Raw genomic sequence first — 22,132 nt, 5'->3', positions numbered from 1 at the left:
CACATGAAGCCCAATAAACCACACTTCTTATACATTGTTTTTGAGACAGTCTACAAGAACTGTATTATTGGAATAAGTATTAAGGATGTCAAAATTATTAAACGGCCCAGATACGACGATTTCATGTGTACATATCGGAGGATTTTTAATTTCCGAGATCTGCTGAAGCACAGTCGTTGACAGTGAACGATTTGATAATGGCCTCAAGACCGATATTGCAATTCTGAAAATAAATGGGTTCTGCAGTCAATGGTGAATAATATGCGTTTTAAATAATGACTCAAAACAGTTTTCTCAATAATCAAAGTTTTCTGATATGTTCTACGTTATATCTCGATATTGCTTCGATATCTGTTCTGAATTTAGTAAACGTTATGAAACAAAAATCCTTAGTTTCTATAAAGAACAGACATACAAGAAGTCAGAGAAAGTAATGAGACTGATTTTTTCTCTACCAAAGTTTTTTTTGTCGTTTTCAACGTAGTTCCCATCGGTAGCTTCACACCGGCGGAGTCGTTGTATCCTAGTCTTGGTTGCAGCGCTGAAGGGCTTCAGCTAGTACGGCCTTTAACAGGTTGATTACATTCTTTTGTATGTTCTCCAGACTCCCAAAATGACGTCCTTTTAAGACATTATTAATTTCAGAAGAACAAAAAACTCAAAATTACTCAGATCAAGCGAACAGGGAGGCTGTAGAGCAACAGGATTGCCTTTTGAGGTCAAAAATTCCGTGTCACGTAGGGCGTTACCATGATGCAACAGCATCCACTAGTGTGCAATGTCCGGTCTCACTTAGTTTACCTCATTCCTGAGACTTTTAAGGACATATTAGCACAAATATTGGCTACAGTTTGTTTTGGAGGAACAAATTCGGTCTGATCTCACAAGAGCACGCACACATTCGATGTTTTCGTCGGTTTTTAAAGTTGAGGGTCTTCCTGAGCGACGTTAATCTTCAACGTGTTCTCAGCCTTCCAAAACTGATTTTTGCCAGGGAAAAACTTGTGCTCTTGATAAGGAGTTTTCCCCATAGTCCTGTTTCAACTTTTCAACGGTCACACTCGCGGATTCCCCAAGTTTAACACGAAACATAGCGGCATAGCATTGCTCTAAATTCCGCTGTTAGATTTTCATAACACACAACAAAAATACAACTTCACTGATGGCGCTCTCAAAAATCACTTGATGGCTATAAGGAGCTGAAACTCGGACTGGACATCTGGAAGGGATGAGCACACCGGTCTACATAAGTAGAACAACACAGTGTTGCCATATCTTTCGTAGTGTTATCAGTTCATTACTTTTTTCACACACCTCGTATTCATAAAATCAGATCATATTTATTATGAAATCACAAAAAATGTTGAATGAATCGCCTGCAAACTGATTGGTTCTAGCCAAACTGATATTTTTATTCTCTGTCCTACGAAAGCAGTTTCCTAAATGACGCATAGTGTAACAAAAAGAGAAATTCTCAGAATAGAACGTAATTCTAGTATTTATAAGCAGCATACGGAGAAATAATTGTAAATACAATGTTTCAGACTCTTCTTTGTTACAATTTCCCCTGGCCGGTTGTAAAAACGGCAGCGACCGGGAATTTTGCATTATTATGTTACTTAGAGTAATATATGAGTTAGGCTACATCAACAAGTCACCTAAATGTTAAAAATGAATGCTTGATTTCAGCAAAAAAATGGAAAAGCTTTAACAGTTAGATTCAGTTCTAGTTGCAGAAACTCGACTTTATTCCACCCGAAATTTTAAGCCTCAGCATTGCAAGGATGGTATCAGGTGCTGTCTGTAAGTCTCATCTATATTCCATATGTTTCTGTACGAAGTCTCCAGTAAGCGACGTTCAAATGCCGATATTCGACTAGGTTCTTCTTTGTTTAAGTTAGGAAGCTTGGGTTTTGAACCGGGGACCTAGAAACGACGGAGAGACTTCGTCCCCACCGTAGCCCTCAGTGGTTCACAACCGCACAACAGGCTGCAGCAGTCCACTCAGCCCACTGCCGCTCCACACCGAACCCAGGGTTACTGTGCGGTTCGGCCCCCAGTGGAACCCCCACCCCGGGAACGTCTCACGTCTCATACCAGACGAATGCATGCATACGTGGGGGCAGTGTTTGCGCAGCAATCGCCGAGATAGTATAATTGAGGCGGAATACGGTGAACCAGCCCGCATTCGCCGAGGCAGATGGAAAACCGCCTTAAAAACCATCCACAGGCAGGCCGGCACGCCGGACCTCGACACTAATGCACCAGGTGGATTCGCGCCGGGGACCGGCACGCCTTCCCGCTTGGGAAGCAACGTCGGACCGCGCGGCTAGCTGGGTGGGCAAGTTAGGAGACTTGATCCTGGATTCTCGACTTGACTTACGACTACTTGGCTTCTACTTCGGTTACGATTTGATTTCAGACCGTAAATTAACGCTTGAGGAAATGTGTTCTATGCCCGTAGCTGCAAACCAAATGTGTGACGCTCGACGGCTCGTTCACTGCTCACTAGCAACTGCAGTTCCGCTGTTCTCATTACTTTTCGGACTTTGTCAGTATCGATTACAGTATAAAAGTGAGAATGAAGCTCTTAGTGAGAATGGAAATCTTTTGCTTTGCGTATGGAAACCTCTTACTGACGGATATCATCAGATTACTTGTATCACCGAAGAATTTAGTCGTGTCGCTAACATTACTTTCTTAGTACGCTTACGTGAGCTGACATTATACAGCAAGGATTCCATTGAACGAGTATCTGTTTTTGTTTTCTACAAACAGCAATATTTTTATCGCAGTCGCATACCCTGTACTTTACTTCGAACACATTCTGTATCAGAAAGTGCCAAACTTGTCCTTATTTTTAAATTCATTCGTCTTATAGCAGCATTAAAAAATCTTTTACCGCAACTTGCTGTGGTCAAACTACTGAAGAAAAAAGATCCCAACTTCAATAAATAATTAATACAGAATAATGAAATTACTGCAATACATTTGCCTAGTGAAATTTAAGTGCTATTTAAGTGATTATCATTGCAAGATGTCCTTATTGGTAGCTATGCGCTCAGCGCAGCGGATTGCTAAGTGAAGGGGCACAGATTCGATTTCTGGGTGGGTCAGAGGTTTTCTCCGCTCGAGGACAGGGTGTTACGTTGTCCTTGCTTACGTACGGACATCACTGACTTTCCATTAACGGGATGACTGACTGGGGACATCCTGAAAGCTAATAAAAAAATAAAGAATAAACCATTGCAAGTTCACAGGTTAATGTAAGCGCAGGAAAAGCCATTGCAGATGTGAAATGTTGGTACCATTGGTGCCACCAGAACGTTGATGGCAAGCATGCAAACGTGCATGTATTGTGTCATGCAGGTGCCATATGTCAGTTTGTGGGATGGAGTTCGATGCCTGTTGCACTTGGTCGGCCAGTAAAGGGACGGTTAATGCTGTTTGTAGATGCCACTGGAGTTTCAGTGCTTGACTGGAGACAGATATTGTGATCGAGCACGCAAATGCACCATGTCCACACTACGTAGAGCATGTTGGGTTACAACAGCGGTGTAGGGGCTAGCTTTATCCTGTTGGAAAAAACCCCCCGGAACGCTAATCGTAAATGGCAGCACCACAGATCGAATCGTCAGACTGATGTACAAATTTGCAGTCAGGGTGCGTGGGATAACCATGAGTCCTGCTGTCATACGAAATCGCACCGCGGACCGTAGCTCCAGGTGTAGGTCCAGCGTGTCAAGCATGCAGGAAGTTTGCAGGCCTTCAACTGGCCTCCCTGTAACCAAGACACGGCCATCACTGGCGCCGAGCAGAACCAGCTTTCATCAGAAAACACAGCAGACCTCCATTCTGCTCTCTATTGAGCTCTCGCTTGACACCATTGAAGTCACAAACGGCTGTGGTTTGCGGTCAGTGGAACGCGCTCTTCAGGGTGTCTAGTTTAGAGCTGTCCTTGAAGTAACCGACATGTAACGGTTTGTTATGTCACTGTGGATCCAACTGCTGCTCGAATTGCTGCTGCAAAAGCAGTATAATGCTTCACAGCTGTACGCCGAACACGACGGTCTTCCCTCTCAGTCATGCCACGAGGCCGTACGGATGCTGGCCGCCTTGCAACCGTACCTTCCCGCGACCACCGCTGCCAGCAAGCCAGCAATAATGTACAGTGGCTACATTCTTGCCAAGTCTTTGTGCAGAATCGTACAAGGAACATCCAGCTTCTCGTAGCACTATTACACGACCTCGTTCAAACTCTGTGAGCTGTTAATAATGGCGTCTTCGTCGTCTTAAAGACATCCCTGCCTAACAGCAAATCACCATATCCATTTTCGAAGGTAATGAACACTCATGGCCGGTACAGCGCGTATTTGAAGCAAACCTGATTTGCAGTCTCATAGAGGCGCTACTAGCACCACTCTTTGCGACTAGTGAATAGACGTCATCTATCAGATGTAAAAACACTCCTACCATCTTCCGTGTATGTCGCACAACTCCTTCTTGGTGTTGTGATTGTTTTTCCATCAGTGTAGGTTTTTCAGGACTTAATGGCTTTACACAGAAAACTATGTTTCTTCTTCGTATCAAAATATTTATGTTATTCAGATGCTAACATAAATTCTGACTGATCCCAGAGCACCAGAACAAGTGTACGGCAATGTGTACACATGTACGGCAATAATTTGCTTTGGCTATGGCAGACAGGTTAAACCTTCTTAAACTCAAGCACACCGGTACCTGTTTCTTTTCGCTACATAACACTTGTTAGTGCTATAGACAGGGCATAATGTTGGCAAGTACTTAAGCATAATTTAGAAATATGGAACAAGCTTTTCACATTACGGAAATCTAAATGCATACTGTGTCCAGAGTACGGCGCTACACATACTACTCACACAAATGAAGTGCGACCACCGCTGAAAAAGTTCTTTTCTGACAACAGACTTTTTCTAATTTTATTTACTTATTTATTTTACTTGTTATCATTGTCCATTACTCTGAAAACCCATACGCTATCTGCAATAATTTTCTTTTGATCACTTTTTTGCTCTTCCTACAGTTTTGAATGATGGGATAGATGCTTGTGTAATGCGGGAGAGATGTTCAGCCTACGAAATAAGTGCAAAGTGAAGACTGTGCTATCTGTGAGTACTTACGCTGAGATTTTTGGCGAGCTGGATGTCTGTCTCGTACTTATGGTAGGAGTCGCACGCCACGTCGCCATTGCTGCCGTCAACTGTCAGGTTAGGATTGTTGTGCAACCAGTAGTCGTAGATGTTCTCACCTTTCCCTGCGAAAAAAATTCTATTTGTCGATTTCCGTTCTTCCACATATCGCTTCTCCATTGGGAAGATCTGGTCTCACTAGAATGAACTAGTACTAGTAAAAATAATATAAATACAATTCTCAAAACTGAATCATGATTGGCAGTTAAAAAGTTCATTACTCTATTAGGTTTAGTAATGTGGAAAATAAAAGATCACTTGTCACACATTAAACTCTTTTCCTTATTCAACAACATCAAATACCACAACGTCGTTAAAAACGCTATTTCATACTTTCTCCCATACAGTCCGTCTCTGGTACCCGCCGTCACGCATACAACACGTTACAGTATGTTAACTCTACGCTGGCCGATTAGCTTCTACGTCCCGAGTCAGGCAGCAACAGCCGGCCTAGACACACGCAGCAACAGAGAAATAACTGTTTTTGTGACTTTTACGAGCTCGTAACCAGGAACGAATTTTATAATATCATCTGTGTGCTTAATAGTTTAGTTTCTTGAGTTTCTCGTTTTAATTTAATATCTAATAGCCACAGTTCTCGCGTTTTCGTTTGCGTCGGAAAGTAAACAGATTTTGTGACTTATTACAAGTTCCTAAGCAGGGGCAAAATATGTAGTTTCACCTAAGTGCTTCGGTAGTTAGGTTTTTGAACCTCTGAGTATTAAACTAATTTATTAGGCACAGCTCTTGCGTTTTTGGTGCCGATAGTCCGATTATCTGGGTCGTTTGGTTTTCCACGGTCTTTTGTATGGATAGGGACTCTGATTGTTATGTGTGTGGATGCGAGCAGAGTTGGTGACACTTCGCTCTCAGCTCCAGGCTGTGATGGCTTCGGTTTCACAGCTTGAGGCTGCAGTGGATGGACATTACTGTTGTGGGCCAGCCAAGGGGATCCAGCGGACGTCCAGCACATCCGAGTCCTCCGATCGGTCCTCACCGGTGGCCAACCCAGATACTGCTCGCACTGAAGCTGACCCCTCACCTGTGGTCGAGTGGAAGGTCGCCCCGGGGCGAAGCAGGCGGCGAAAGACTTCCCAGGCAGTCGCACATAAGGCCTCCCCGGTTTGTCTGACAAACAAGTTCCAGGTGCTGTCTGTGGCTGACACTGTTGCTGAGCCAGACGCCGGCGCCTGTCCTGTTTCAGAGTATACGTCTCAGCCTGAAAGATTCTGGCAATCATAGAGGGTGGGATTATTGATAGTTGGGAGCTCCAACGTTAGGCACGTTATGGGGCCCCTTAGGGACAAGGCTGCCAAGAATGGGAAAGCAAGCTAACGTGCACTCCATCCTTCTGGATGCCATGAAGAGCACAACGTGCAGCCAACTGCAGGTGGTGGCTCACGTCGGTACCAATGATGTGTGTCACTTTGGATCAGAAGAGATACCCTCCTGTTTCGAGTGGCTAGCAGATATGGTAAAGGCTGCCAGTCTGCTTGCGAGATGAAAGCAGAGCTGACCATTTGCAGCATAGTCGACAGGACCGATTGCGGACCTCTGGTACAGAACCGAGTGGGGGGTCTGAATCAGAGACTCAGACGGTTCTGTGACCATGTAGGCCGCAGATTCCTCGACTTGTGCCATAGGGCGATTGGGTTTCGGGTTCCGCTGAATAGATCAGGAGTCCACTACACGCAGGAGGCGGCTACACGGATAGCAGGGGCTGTGTGACGTGGACTTGGCGGTTTATTAGGTTACAGGGTCTCGGGAAAACACAAAAAGGGTTTCAGTCACAAAGGCTGCAGGCCGAACAGAGGAAGATCGTAGATACTGGAACCATCGGTATAACAGTTGTAAATTGTCGTAGCTGTGTTGGGAAAGTACCAGAGGTCCAAGCGCTAATAGAAAGCACTGATGCTCAAATCCTTATAGACACTCAAAGCTGACTAAAGCCGGAGATAAGCTCAGCTGGAATTTTTGCGAAGAACCTAACAATGTTCCGAAAGAGACTCAGACGGTTCTGTGACCATGTAGACCACAGATTCCTCGACTTGCGCCAAAAACCTCTTTCATTTATACATCATTAACTTTATTTACATATAATTAATAAAGGCTACACATTGATCTTGCTAAAGCCGAGAAGCGATTCTTCTTAGTGTTGTAGCTCTCTGGGGCACTCTGGGATGCTCTCTGGGCACCATGCTCTCTCAGTCGGTGGGTGCGGGGTTTTCCGTTGTAGGACAACGATTTATAAATCCATCTTAAATGTCGGAACTGAATATAACATGAATGTCAGTTCGTCCGTTTTAGTTGATATCCTAAAGGGACAGACTGTCTTTCTTGGAGGTCGTTTTGATTTCACTTTTTCTGTTACTGATAACCCTATTGGTCAGTGTTGGTTAACTGTTGCAATAATTCGCATTGATGCTACAACTAAGTCTACTGCTACATCTTTGGAGCAAGTACCTCCTCGTGATGTTCTCGATTATCGGACATTCATGATCACTATGTCTCAAGTTCGTGGTGTTGGAGAAACGTCTACAAATTTTTTTGTTGATAAACCATTGTGTGTTAAAACTAGAAAATCTTGTAAGCTGTTACATGATGATAATATTTGTATTTTTGTTCGTGGTAGAGGTGTAGATATGAAATGTAAAATTATTGGCGACATGACTGTATATAATAGTATGTAGCAAAGAATATCTTTTTCTTAAAAAACCTCTTTCATTTATACATCATTAATCTTATTTACATATAATTAATAAAGGCTACACATTGATCTTGCTAAAGCCGAGAAGCGATTCTTCTTAGTGTTGTAGCTCTCTAGGGCACTCTGGGATGCTCTCTGGGCACCACGCATGGTGGCGTGTTTGTTGCTGTTACAAGTAGTTTATCTTGTCGCGAAAAGTAGATAGTTCCTGTGAGTTAGTGTCGACAGAGGAGATTGATGACAATCGAAATAAAATAATAATTGGATCCTTTACCGACTTCCCAATTCAGATGATGCAATTGCTGAAAGGTTCAAAGGAAACTTGAGTACGTTTTCAAACACGTGCCAGACTCACACAATTATAGTTGGTGGTGACTTTAATTTATTCTCGATATGTTGGTGAAAATACATCTTTAATTCCGGAGGTGCGCATAAAACATCATTCGCAATTGAGCTAAAAGCATTCTTTGAAAATTATTTCGAGCAGTTAGTTCATGAGCCCATGCGAATGTTAAACGGTTGTGAAAGCACACTTAACGTCTTAGCAATAAATAATCCTGAGTTGATAACGAGCATCAAAAGGGATACAGGGATTAGTGAACACAATGTTGTCGTATCGAGATTGAATATTGTAACCCCCAAATCCTCCAAAAATAAAAGAAAAATATACGTATTCCAAGAAGCAGATAAATATTCACTTGAAGCCTTCCTGAGAGACAATCTCCACTCCTTCCAAATTAATATACACTCCTCGAAATTGAAATAAGAACACCGTGAATTCATTGTCCCAGGAAGGGGAAACTTTATTGACACATTCCTGGGGTCAAATACATCACATGATCACACTGACAGAACCACAGGCACATAGACACAGGCAACAGAGCATGCACAATGTCGGCACTAGTACAGTGTATATCCACCTTTCGCAGCAATGCAGCCTGCTATTCTCCCATGGAGACGATCGTAGAGATGCTGGATGTAGTCCTGTGGAACGGCTTGCCATGCCATTTCCACCTGGCGCCTCAGTTGGACCAGCGTTCGTGCTGGACGTGCAGACCGCGTGAGACGACGCTTCATCCAGTCCCAAACATGCTCAATGGGGGACAGATCCGGAGATCTTGCTGGCCGGGGTAGTTGACTTACTCCTTCTAGAGAACGTTGGGTGGCACGGGATACATGCGGACGTGCATTGTCCTGTTGGAACAGCAAGTTCCCTTGCCGGTCTAGGAATGGTAGAACGATAGGTTCGATGACGGTTTGGATGTACCGTGCACTATTCAGTGTCCCCTCGACGATCACCAGTGGTGTACGGCCAGTGTAGGAGATCGCTCCCCACACCATGATGCCGGGTGTTGGCCCTGTGTGCCTCGGTCGTATGCAGTCCTGATTGTGGCGCTCACCTGCACGACGCCAAACACGCATACGACCATCATTGGCACCAAGGCAGAAGCGACTCTCATCGCTGAAGACGACACGTCTCCATTCGTCCCTCCATTCACGCCTGTCGCGACACCACTGGAGGCGGGCTGCACGATGTTGGGGCGTGAGCGGAAGACGGCCTAACGGTGTGCGGGACCGTAGCCCAGCTTCATGGAGACGGTTGCGAATGGTCCTCGCCGATACCCCAGGAGCAACAGTGTCCCTAATTTGCTGGGAAGTGGCGGTGCGGTCCCCTACGGCACTGCGTAGGATCCTACGGTCTTGGCGTGCATCCGTGCGTCGCTGCGGTCCGGTCCCAGGTCGACGGGCACGTGCACCTTCCGCCGACCACTGGCGACAACATCGATATACTGTGGAGACCTCACGCCCCACGTGTTGAGCAATTCGGCGGTACGTCCACCCGGCCTCCCGCATGCCCACTATACGCCCTCGCTCAAAGTCCATCAACTGCACATACGGTTCACGTCCACGCTGTCGCGGCATGCTACCAGTGTTAAAGACTGCGACGGAGCTCCGTATGCCACGGCAAACTGGCTGACACTGACGGCGGCGGTGCACAAATGCTGCGCAGCTAGCGCCATTCGACGGCCAACACCGCGGTTCCTGGTGTGTCCGCTGTGCCGTGCGTGTGATCATTGCTTGTACAGCCCTCTCGCAGTGTCCGGAGCAAGTATGGCGGGTCTGGCACACCGGTGTCAATGTGTTCTTTTTTCCATTTCCAGGAGTGTATATGTGGACCAGATGTGGCATGAATTCAAAGAAATAGTATCGGTAGCAATTGAGGGATTTGTACCAAATAATTTAACAAACGACGGAGTTGATCCTGCTTAGTACACAAAACGGGTCAGAACACTGTTGCAGAAATAATGAAAAAAACATGCCAAATTTAAACAGACTCAAAATCCCCAGGAATGGTCATCTTTTACAGAAGCTCGAAATTTAGCGCGGACTTCAATGCGAGATGCTTGTAACAGTTTCCACAACGAAACTGTGACTCGACACCTGGCAGAAAATCCAAAGAGATGCTGGTCGTATGTGAAGTATGTTATCGACAAGACACAATCAATGCCTCCTCTCCGCGATAGCAATGGAGATAGTATTGAAGACAGTTCCGCTAAAGCAGAGTTACTAAACATAGCCTTCCGAAATACTTTCGCAAAAGAAGACGAAGCAAATATTCCAGGATTCGAATCAAGAACAGCTGCCAACATGAGTAACGTAGAAGTAGATATCCTCAGAGTAGTAAAGCAACGTAAATCACTTAATAAAAGCTAGTCTTCTGGTCCAGACTGTATACCAAGTAGGGTCCTTTCAGAGCATGCTCGTGCAATAGCTCCGTACTTAACAATCATGTGGAACCGTTCGCTCTACGGAAGGTCCATACCAAAAGATTGGAAAGTTGCACAGGTCAAACTAATGTTCAAGAAAGATAGTAGGAGTAATCCAGTAAATTACAGGCTCATATCATTAAATTCGATATGAAGCAGGATTTTGGAACGTATATTGTGTTCGAACATTATGAATTGGTTCAAATGGCTCTGAGCACTATGGGACTTAACTTCTGAGGTCATCAGTCCCCTAGAACTTAGAACTACTTAAACCTAACTAACCTAAGGACATCACACAACACCCAGTCATCACGAGGCAGAGAAAATCCCTGACCCCGCCGGGAATCGAGAACGCTACCGCACGACGACGAGCTGCGGACCATTATGAATTACCTCGAAGAAAACGGTCTATTGAAACACTATCAACGCGGATTTAGAAAACATCGTTCTTGTGAAACACAAATTACTCTTTACTTGCATGAAGTGTTGAGTGCTATTGACAAAGGATTCAAACTGATTCCGTATTTCTGGATTTGGGGAAGGCTTTTGGCACTGTACCTCAAAAGCGGCTTGTAGTGAAATTGCGTGCTTATGGAATATAGTCTCAGTCATGTGACTGGATTCGTGATTTCCTGTCAGAGAAGTCACAGTTCGTAGTAATTGATGGGAAGACTTTGCGAAAGACAGAAGTAATTTTTTGCGTTCCCCAAGGTTGTGTTATAGGCCCTTTTCCTATCTATATAAACGATTCGGAGGCGATCTGAGCAGCCGTCTTAGGTTGTTTGCAGCTTACGCTGTCTTTTATCGACTAATAAAGTCATCAGAAGATCAAAACAAGTTGCAAAACGATTTATAAAAGATATCTGTATTGTGCGAAAATTGGCAGTTCACTATAAATAAAGAAAAGTGTGAGATCATCCACGTGAGTGCTAAAAGGAATCCGTTAAATTTCGTTTACACGATAAATCAGTCAAATCTAAAGGCCGTAAATTGAACTAAGTACCTATAAATTACAATTACGAACAACTTAAATTGGCAGGAACACATAGAAAATGTTGTGGGGAAGGCTAACCAAAGACTGTGTTTTATTGGCAGGACACTTAGGAAATGTAACAGATCTACTAAGGAGACCGCCTACACTACGTTTGTCCGCCCTATTTTAGAATACTGCTGCACGGTGTGGGATCCTTACAAGATAGGATTGACGGAGTACATCGAAAAAGTTGAAAGCAAGGCAGCACGTTTCGATTATCGCGAAATAGGGGAGTGAGTGTCACTGAAATGATACGGGATTTGGGATGGACATCATTAAAACAAAGGCGTTTTTCGCTGCGGAGAAAGCTTCTCAATCGCCAAGTTTCTCCCCCGAATGCGAAAATATTTTTTTGACGCCGACCTTCATAGGAAGAAACGATTATCACGATAAAATAAGGGAAATCAGAGCTCGCACGGAAAAATATAGGTGTTCGTTCTTTCCGCGCGCTATACGAGATTGGAATAATAGAGAATTGTGAAGGTGGCTCGATGAACCCTCTGCCAGACGCTTAAATGTGATTTGCAGAGCATTCATGTAGATGTAGGTGCAGATGGAAGAAGCCTAAAGGCTTCGATCGGTTGTCAGTTGTTTTTAGCTGCACACAATGCTACCTGTGAGACAGTACTGTGTGAGGTGCCATTGTTGTGTGAAATGTACTTCGCTCTGTTTCATAATGTTTCCTTTCCTTGTGAGAAATGTGTGGTATTGTCCAGCGATTGCAGAGCCACACCAACGTCAGTAATGTATACTGATACAACAGACATTAACGATGTCTCACTGCAATCCGCAACGACGACTGGGAGAGGCTGAAGAAGACGCACCCTCTCTCACGGCACAGCAGCGCCCTCGCACGTAGGTCAGTAAACAGCCGAGTACGGAAGCGGTCTGCCCCAGTTTGTGACCTCAGCTGAAGCAGTCAACATCATAGAATAGGAGCAGTGTCAGTCAAGTCTCGGATGGACTTGTATTTTTGCAAACGTCGAACGTTGTACTTCAATAGTCAATGACAGTTGTAAGTTACCTAGCACTCCTTGGGCAAGGGATTGTATTAAGTTAAGTAAATCTTTTATTCATTAATGTAATAAAGTGAACTAATTTTGCATATAGATTAGTTCATATAAGAACCATCAGTTATGGCTGGACGATTGTAGTTTTGTCTGATCGTAACAAAATGTACGCAATTGTTACAGTTACGACAGTTATCTATCTATATCTACGTCTACGGCTGTTCTTTGCAAACCCCCGTGAAGTGCATAGCAGAGGGTATGTCCCATTGTACTAGTTACTAGGCCTTTCTTCCGTTTAATTCACGGAAGGACCGCGGGAAGAACGGTTGCCAAAACGTCTAGCGTTGTCTTCTCTATCTCATTGGGAGCTACAAGCAGGCACCTATAATATATTCCTATATGCATCACTTAAATTTGGAGCTACAAACTTTCTAAGTAGGTTTTCTCAAGGCTATTTATGTCTATCTTCAAGTGTCTGCCAGCTCGGTTCTTTCAGTATCTTTGTGCCACTACCCTTTTGGTCGAACAAAGCTATTGTCATTTGTATAGAGGCTCCTTTGTAGATTGATTACATTTCCCTGGTTTCTACCGATGAAGTGGTTTATCTATTGCTAAGACTATGTGATAGTTCCATTTCATTTCTCTACAACTTGTTGCACCAAGGTATTTGTATGAGTTGACTCATTCTAATTTTGACTCATTGATATTGTAGTCATAGGATACTACCTCTATTTGTTTTGTAAAGTGCACAATTTTAATTTATTAGCGTTTAACGCAAGCTGTCTTTCAATACATAAGATGATTTCAGTTTGTATTATGAACCTGTCTAACTGATCTTAACCTCTGCGGTTTTCAGAAAGCGTGAAGCATTGGTTAAAGTGCCTGTAGAGTTAGGGGCAGGCTCTCACCCCATTGCGGTCTATATGGGAGCTAGAATTACTTCCTCCGCTCCCCGCAAGCCCCCTTTTGTCAGCCTGCTAGCTTACAGTTAACACACTGTACAATTACACTCTATTAACCTCCCCCTTCCAACTTCAAGCGATTTTCACTACCAGACCGAGAGATTCGTCCAATTAGATACATCTTCCACGAGACATAACAGCAACTTTCTTTCTATTTGCTTACATAAGGGCTTTCGTCTTTACCTACCCTTCTACACTCTACTCTGGATCCATGTCTAAACTTCCAACATGCGCTCTCACATCAATCTTGGACACAAGTTTTTTAATGCATTATAACCTTTGAATAACGTGCATACGTCGTTAATACTGTACAGCTTGCCCGAGCGCCTGCAACGTCCGCCACCCACTGGCAAGATTTGTAAGGCGGGTTCCGGACGGAGTAGGGATCAGCTTTACCTTTCTTCCTGTACACGCAGACCGATCGGTGCCCACCAGGTGGCCTCGTCTGCGCCAGAAGAGGTCGCGGTGTACACGGATCTATTTTCTTCCGCACAACACGTGATGGTAAATATTCTGCGATGTATCCTGGAGCGGGCGTCCTATAAAGCCCCACTCTGAGGCTTGGAAGGCCCCCACCATGGTTGATTAGCTTCACCCCGATATTTATCCTTCCTTCCAACTCTGTCCCTAATCTTCCTCCCCTCCTCCTGAGGGCTTCCTCTCCTCTCCCTCCCCCTTTGCTGTTTCCCCCCTCCTACTTCTGCCCCTCCCCCCCCCCCCCCCCGCCTGTCTTCCTCGCTTCTCCTTTCCCAGTACTTAAGCTCTTTCTTGGATTGCTCCCTTCCCCATGCTCCCCTTCACATGTCCCTTGGTCTGCTACTAGCTCTCCCCCTTACCCTTCCGCCCTTTCCTGCGCCCCACCTCCACCATCGACCCCCCTCCTCTCTGCTCAGCGCTCCCATCGCAGGTCTTTCCAGTTTAAATCCAGTTTACTCTCAGTCGTTTTTTAGTGCTCGCCGTACGTGTTACTCAAGTGCAGTGTGTTTTTCGTGTCGTCGCCCTGAGTGGCTTTTACTGCTGTGGACAACGTTTATTATCGTGTTCTCTGTGCCGCCAGTGTTTCTTTACTACGTCTTCGTCGAGTGTGATTTTATAAATATGTGAACTTAATGTAAATGTCCCTCATTAAACTGCTTCTTTTTTGTGCATTCTAACCCCAATTGTTTCCCCTTATCACGTGATAAAATCATCTTTTATCCCCTTATTAACTGTTTTTAACATTCTTCCGTGTACACTCTCTCGGCTGAACAGCGGCACACTGTGCCGCTGCCAGCCCATCTCTGCCCACATGGGGCAGAGGTATGAAATTATAATAAAGGAAAAGAAACTCGGAAGTCGTTCACACCCAGTGAGCCGTCTAGGCCAGGAGCCGAGAGCTTATGCTTTTCGTCAGTCACATGTTCATTCCGATGCCGTAATAGCAGCCGCGGCGACATCCTCTGTCAGCATGCCCCGAGACGTCGACCCAGGAACTCTTCACGTCTTCGGCCATCGATTGAGGTTACGGGATCTCCAACGCCGCTTATCAAGAAGCACTAGAGTAACTGTTTTGTTGTTTAACTTTCCCGGCAAAACCGAACTTCCGTCTTTGTTTGGATGTATTTTTGGTGTATAATGAGAACACTTTTTAACATTCCTTATTTTGGGCCTCTGAATCGGCCAATAGATCGGTTAGTTTGTATTTTATAATAACTCCTTACAAGCGACTTGGAAATTTTTCTGTACGTAGACCGTGGTCATAGCAGTGGTTATCTCGCTGGCAGCTCTGATTCATGCCGTTATCGGGCGAAATGACGATATTGGAATATAAATTACTCGATCTTTTGGACGATTACTACTTAACTGAACCATACAGTTATGGTCGGTAGATGAAAGCCATATATACGAGAGCGTGCTGAAAAGTAATGTATCTGAATTTTTTGTTTTAAAACTCTTAAAGCTTCTTAAAAAACCGTTATTAAGAGTCTACATCTTTACTCTTCATGTCTTACATTTATTTCTCAACATGGATGCCCTGGCGACGAACACATTTCTCCCAACGAGAGACCCGTCTATTGATACCGTCAGAGTAGATTGTTTGACATTGTTGGCAGAGCCACAACCTCACCTCTGCTTGCACCGGTCCATCACTATCAAAGGAAGTCCTCGAACGTGCTCTTTAAGTATTGAAATAAACTGATCGTATCGTATTTATTGGCCGGGATATCCCCTTCGGGGTTGGGCCTTCGTATTGCAAGTCCTTTTAGTTGACGCCACGTCGGTGACTTTCGTGTCAATGATGACGAAAATTATGATGAAGGGCACACAACACTCAGTCGCCTGCCGGGAATTGAACCCGGCCCCCCTTGCGTGGTAGGTGGTACCGCTCCCGCGACAATATGGAGAATGATTGATGACAGTGAAACCAAGCCGTAAGATTGTTATAGATGTTCGTGTGTGGTCTGACACTGTCATACTGAAGGAGAGGATGCTCCATGTGTGGACGACCTCTTCGAATTAAAAGCTCAATTATAGCACGCAATTTTTCACGCGCCGACATAGGTATGCTATATTCAACCACGTTGCACGCCAGGACTCCAATTACTCTAGCGCGGCTTTAGCAGGGCTGCAAGTATGTCGCCATGATATGGAATGTTAACAATGTTTGTTTCATTTAATAAGCTATGTTTTCACATAAAAAATTTGGAGGCATTCCTTTTCTGCGAGCCCTCGTACTGTAATCCACTTTTATCATTCTCCAAAGATCACGATTATTTTCATAAATGCTAACATACATACATTTTTTTTGAACTGTGAAAACCACAAAATCGCGATTAGTTGTCCACAAGTTGTTTTTATATAAAATAATAGCTATCAACTACCTTCTCATCGAATAGCAGCGTCTCACTGTTTTCAAATAATTATCTAAAAAACGATAACTCAGGATTTAGATATCGTAACACCTAGATAAACAAAAGTTCTTTTCATTCTACTTCAGTAATAACGAAGCGCTATTACGATGCCTGAAGTCTAGAACTTGTGCAACCAGTTGCAGTTGTTTACATCTGGAATATCCATCCAGACGCAACAATAGGTAAGGGAGTGTACTAACTGCTACTCGTCGAAGCAGCTCTAAGTGAATGCAGATTATACACTAAATAACAGAGTTATCGTTTACAGTTGGTTTCTCACGAATATCATCTTCGTAATTATTATTTGTATTTTCCGATACCCTTCACTTTTATTTATTTTTATGTTTAATTGAAAATATTGCAACGGATTTCGAGTATGTTCTACTCCTCTTCAGGCGTTTACACAAACAGAAAGTTGTTAATTATAAATGAAAGTCTAAAAAAACTAAATTAACAACGAACTTTTTGTTTATTGTTCGCTGCTGGTATGGCTGTTGAGGAATTATGGTGGATGGCGGAAGAATAATTTCTAGTCAATCACTGCCCCTCCTTCCTTCCGAATACCCCAACAGTCAAACCAGCAGCGAACAATGAAAAGTCCTGTGTTGATTTAGTTTAAGACTTTTACTTTTAACTAACAATTTCTCTGTATGTATAAACACCTGGAGTCGAGCAAAACATGCTCTAAACGCGTTGCAGTATGTTAAATTAAACATCAAAACAAATAAATGTGACGAGTAGAGGGAACTACAGATAAATAATTATTCTACAACGTCACGGTGCCCAAACGTGGCCAGTATGGTCACAAGTAAATATCTCCGCAGCCGTTAATACCTGCGAAAGAAAACTGCCACGTTGCAATGGTGTCACCATTGCTGATTTCGTAGTTAACGTCACTGGAAACGCAGTGGACCCAGTTGGCCGAGTACTCGGGTAGTGATGGGATATATGCTTGTTGCGTGAACCATCCCGACATGATGGTATAAGAAAATCCTGGGTAAAGTATATCAAGGTTGCCAGATGGAGATATGAACCACAATCCCTCCAATAAGATCTTTCTTTTATGGGGGCCCACAGTTATGTACAATTTGTTGAAAGAAATTTTCGCCATTTGACTGTTAATTGTTCAATTATTTTGCATAATGACTATTTTGGCTTTATAGCCGTCCTCGAAAGCACGCTGAAATGTTAAAATATGTATGACCAATCTGTGTTGGTTTTTTTTACGATGGAATGTCACTGACAAGTTAGACTTTGTTTAACATTTCAACATGCACCTGAGAATGGCTATAAAGCCGAAATCGTGACTACATAAAATAAATGAACAATTAACAGTCAAATGGAGAAAAGTTCGTTCAAAACGAGAACAGAGAAACTACACACACTGGTTCAGTAACAATGAGTTTAATATTACCAGCTTGAAAACATTAATTTCTTCTTGTTGAGGAGTAAACATTATAATAGTATCTCCCGAAAGAGGTACATTGGTTACAGTGGAACTGGCAATAAATGCATTAGGTCATGCAGTTCCTCCCATGTTTATTTTCACCAACGCTTATTTACAAAGATTTGTTTATAAAAGGCGGACCAACGGAATCTGTCGGCGGAGGAAACACTTCAGGATGGATGACAGCTACGGAGTTCGTGAAATATATCATCATTTTATCAAACATACTAAATCATCACCTGCCGATCCGATTTTGTTGTTGCTCGACAATCACCAAACTCATACTGATGTCAGAGTGGTGGAAAAAGCGAAATCCAACTCAATTGTAATGCTATCATTCCCGCCTCATTGTTCACACCGCCGACAGCCATTGGATGTTGGAGTAAATGCACCTTTCAAAAGCTATTGTGCAAAGGCTCAGGATAATTGGCTACGAGATAATCGTGGCAAGGCAACGTCGATATATGAGATCCCAGAAATTGTTAGATACGCGCTACCTCGTGCATTGACTCTCATAAACGTCATGAGCGCTTTCAGAAATCTGGCATTTGGCCTTATGATCCCAAGGATTTTACAAAAAACGACTATGATACATTGTATGTTACAGATCGCCATTTATCTTTAGTAAACGCAACAGATGTGGCTTTAGGAATTTCACATAACATCATCACCAATAGATCGGAAGCAGTATCAGAGACTGTTACTAGCAAGACGCTAATACATCTGACATTGTAAACATTAGTACAGATGCAAGATAAATCTTTGATGTGCCAGGCCATCAGGGGATGTTAATCTGCCTGCATCTTCTGGTATCATGGAAGAACAACTCGGAGATCAAGTCCTTTTCTCTCCAGTAGCAGTACGTCCTTTTCCGAAGACACTGCCAAGGATTGGAACAAACAACAGACGTCTTAGGAAACCCGCTATTTTAACCGATATTCCAAAAGAGCAAAGCAAGAAAAGGAATGTGAACAACAACAATGAAAAAATGGAAAAAATAAGGGTAAAAAAATGGCTCTGAGCACTATGGGACTCAACTGCTGTGGTCATAAGTCCCCTAGAACTTAGAACTACTTAAACCTAACTAACCTAAGGACATCACACACATCCATGCCCGAGGCAGGATTCGAACCCGCGACCGTAGCGAAAATAAGGGAAAAGAGAAAGGTAAAACAACACAAGGAAATAGAAAATTAAAAGGCAAAGGGAAGGGGAAGTCTGTTAAACGACAGGTTTTACAAACGAGTAGTGAAAGGTCTGAGAGCGAAAAATACAGTTTAGAGTATTATTGTCTAGTGTGCTGTGACAGTCACTCTAATTCACGTTCTGGGCTAAAATGGGTTCAGTGTCAAGAATGTAAGAACTGGGCCCATTCTAGATGTAGACAGAATCAAGCCTTATTAACCTACCTATGCCCGAACTGTGACTGTGATACGTCTTCTGATGATTAATCAATTATAAGGATTAGGTTTTCCGTGATTTCCCTAAATCGCTCCAGGCAAATGCCGGGATGGTTCCTCTGAAAGGGCACGGCCGACTTCCTTTCCCATCCTTCAGTAACCCGTTGAGACCGATGACCTCGCTGTCTGGTCTCCTTCCCCAAACAACCCAACCCAACCCCCTCTTCTGCTAGTGCTGCCACCTGCCAACTGAGTGTATTCCAGTCTACATTGTCAAAACCTTTCTCTAATTCTACCAATGTTATAAACGTAGTATTGCCTTTCTTCCACCTGTCTTCTAAGACAAGTCGTAGGGTCTGTGCTGCCTCACATTTACCTATATATCTCCTAAACCAGTCTAATATTTCCAAATGTTGGCTTTGCTAGTTTTCCAGTCTTCTGTAAATAATTCATGTCAGTGCTTTGCAGCCACGAATTACTAAACTGATCGTGCCGCAATATTGTGTATGGTGGCAGTCTTTCGCCTCCATACATGTAATATTATACCAGTTCGTTCTCATATTTTATTCGATATGAGATCATGTTTTATGATGAGTGACTGGGTAACTGATCATTTCTTTGGCTGATACTGGACACCACCATGTACTGATATTTTCTGTAGTGTTGCATGCCTGGGAATTAATTTGAGCTGAATGCTGACAGTAGTGAGAGGTGGACATTATACTTTCCTGTGAAAGTGACGATTCGCAGGTTAGAAAAGATGTCGTGTCGTGTTGAAATGAGAGGTCTATTTTTACTACGCTAAAAAGGTAAGAGTGGAGGTGGCGGCGTTACAACCCTGATAGCAGCCTCCCCGTAGCGAGGCCGGTGATCGGATACGAGACGCACTCCCGCTACTAAAAGAATCGGTGGCAACAAGAGGTGCTGCTAGCCAGAGCTGGAGAGCGATAGTTTCTTACAAGAGGAGGAGACATCATTTTAGTACAAAAGTCACGAACGGAGATTGCGAGTTGACTCTTCTCAAATCTTCTCACGGGGGACAGCAATCCACGTTTTCCACCAAAAAGTATAGAAGCGAAGGTAATTTTCGGAGTCCTTAGAATTTTACAATGTTCCAGAACAGTGTCCTATACAAAGGATGAACTGCTGGCTATTGGCTACGTGACTCATGTAGTGGGAGGCACTGCTTTTGTAACATGCATGGTAGGGCAGTTGATAGAATATCGGTAGGTCGATATGTCGGTACCTTTCCCAAGAGATATCGGTATATAACGGCGATACATTTTCATCGATGTATCGATATCTAAATGGCAATATCAAGTGCCGATATTTATATTTTACACTATAGTTTTGTCTCAATTTTCGGTAAATACAATGAAACTGTTCTTTTGAAATTGTGGTAGAACATAAAGTGAACGAAACTTACTACTTTTTGAGTTCCCAACATGTCCAGTCGTTTTCTTTGACTGTGTGAAACAAGTGTAGGTGCCAGAAAGAAGAATTCCCATTGAACTGGGGAGATGGCGGTGTGAATAGTTTAACAAGGTTTCCGCTGTGGAGAAATAGCAGACCAGTTGCGTTAGAAAGCAATTTTTAACGCGACTAGTGTGCTATTTCTTCACATCGGCATTCTACATAACATTTGCTGAAAAAGTTAACCATAATCTAAATGACAATATCGTTTTTTGCGGCGGGTGGAAACGTGTGAAGGGATATGCTGACTTAATCGGCGCTCGGCGCTACCAACAGAAACTGGAACGTTTAACTTCACCACGCAATTCTAGCTAGTGTTAGAGTTGCTAGATCGCTGGCGTTAGCAGATACGAGCGGTACGTCGACGTGTATTTTCGTCGATAAATCGATACTTCCTCCGATATATCGATGACCGATAACGATACCTCTTTTAAATTTCAATATGTCAGATTCCCGATATCTTGAAAAATATCAATGGCCCTAGTGCATAGGGATTCGTTGCAGCCGGCCGAAGTGGCCGTGCGGTTAAAGGCGCTGCAGTCTGGAACCGCAAGACCGCTACGGTCGCAGGTTCGAATCCTGCCTCGGGCATGGATGTTTGTGATGTCCTTAGGTTAGTTAGGTTTAACTAATTCTAAGTTCTAGAGGACTAATGACCTCAGCAGTTGAGTCCCGTAGTGCTCAGAGCCATTTGAACCATTTTTGATTCGTTGCAGGAAGTGCACACGTAGACATATCGAGCCTTGCTGGAAACAAGCATATGGCTTGTAAAGGGACTCTCCTGCGGATGTCGATAGAGGATACAAAGCATGGGAAGTGACCTAGAGACTTCGTTGACAAGAACGTCAGTGAAGAGCTTCACTGTCAGAAGCTGCAAAGTGTCGATTTCGCTACTGGGAAAGGGTTAACTCATATGTCTGTTATCAGAGTGACGATTCTTTGCTTTTCTATAGAGTCTCAGGCATACTGAAGTGCCTCTTTACCAACGAATACTTGAGCTGACTTTCTGTTCTGGCTTATGAGCAAACTGAAATCTCGAGTCGTGTTCTATGTCGTACCGAAGTAATTTCATCGTCAGGAGTTTTCGGACGGCATATTACGTCCGCTGTGTACACAAAATTTATAGGTATGTAAAGTACGTTTCCTGCACGGAGACCAACGGCATCGAGCAGATCGACGCTACAGTCTCCCAGCACTGTAATCGGCGATATGC

The 22,132-nt window shown here is 43.6% G+C and overlaps 1 protein-coding gene across 1 annotated transcript in view; it reads right to left on the bottom strand.

Annotated features, from left to right (window-relative positions):
- The window catches only part of LOC126413058 (myrosinase 1-like), an 86,951-nt gene that overhangs the window by 62,889 nt on the left and 1,930 nt on the right, over nucleotides 1-22,132 (bottom strand). The window contains exon 2 of the mRNA XM_050082956.1: nucleotides 5,160-5,293. Within this exon, the coding sequence (XP_049938913.1) occupies nucleotides 5,160-5,293 (134 nt within the window). The remainder of the gene's footprint in view (nucleotides 1-5,159; nucleotides 5,294-22,132) is intronic.

Source organism: Schistocerca serialis, chromosome 7, assembly GCF_023864345.2.
Source record: "Schistocerca serialis cubense isolate TAMUIC-IGC-003099 chromosome 7, iqSchSeri2.2, whole genome shotgun sequence".
NCBI lineage: Eukaryota > Metazoa > Arthropoda > Insecta > Orthoptera > Acrididae > Schistocerca > Schistocerca serialis.
This window is presented reverse-complemented; position numbering and strand designations above follow the sequence as displayed.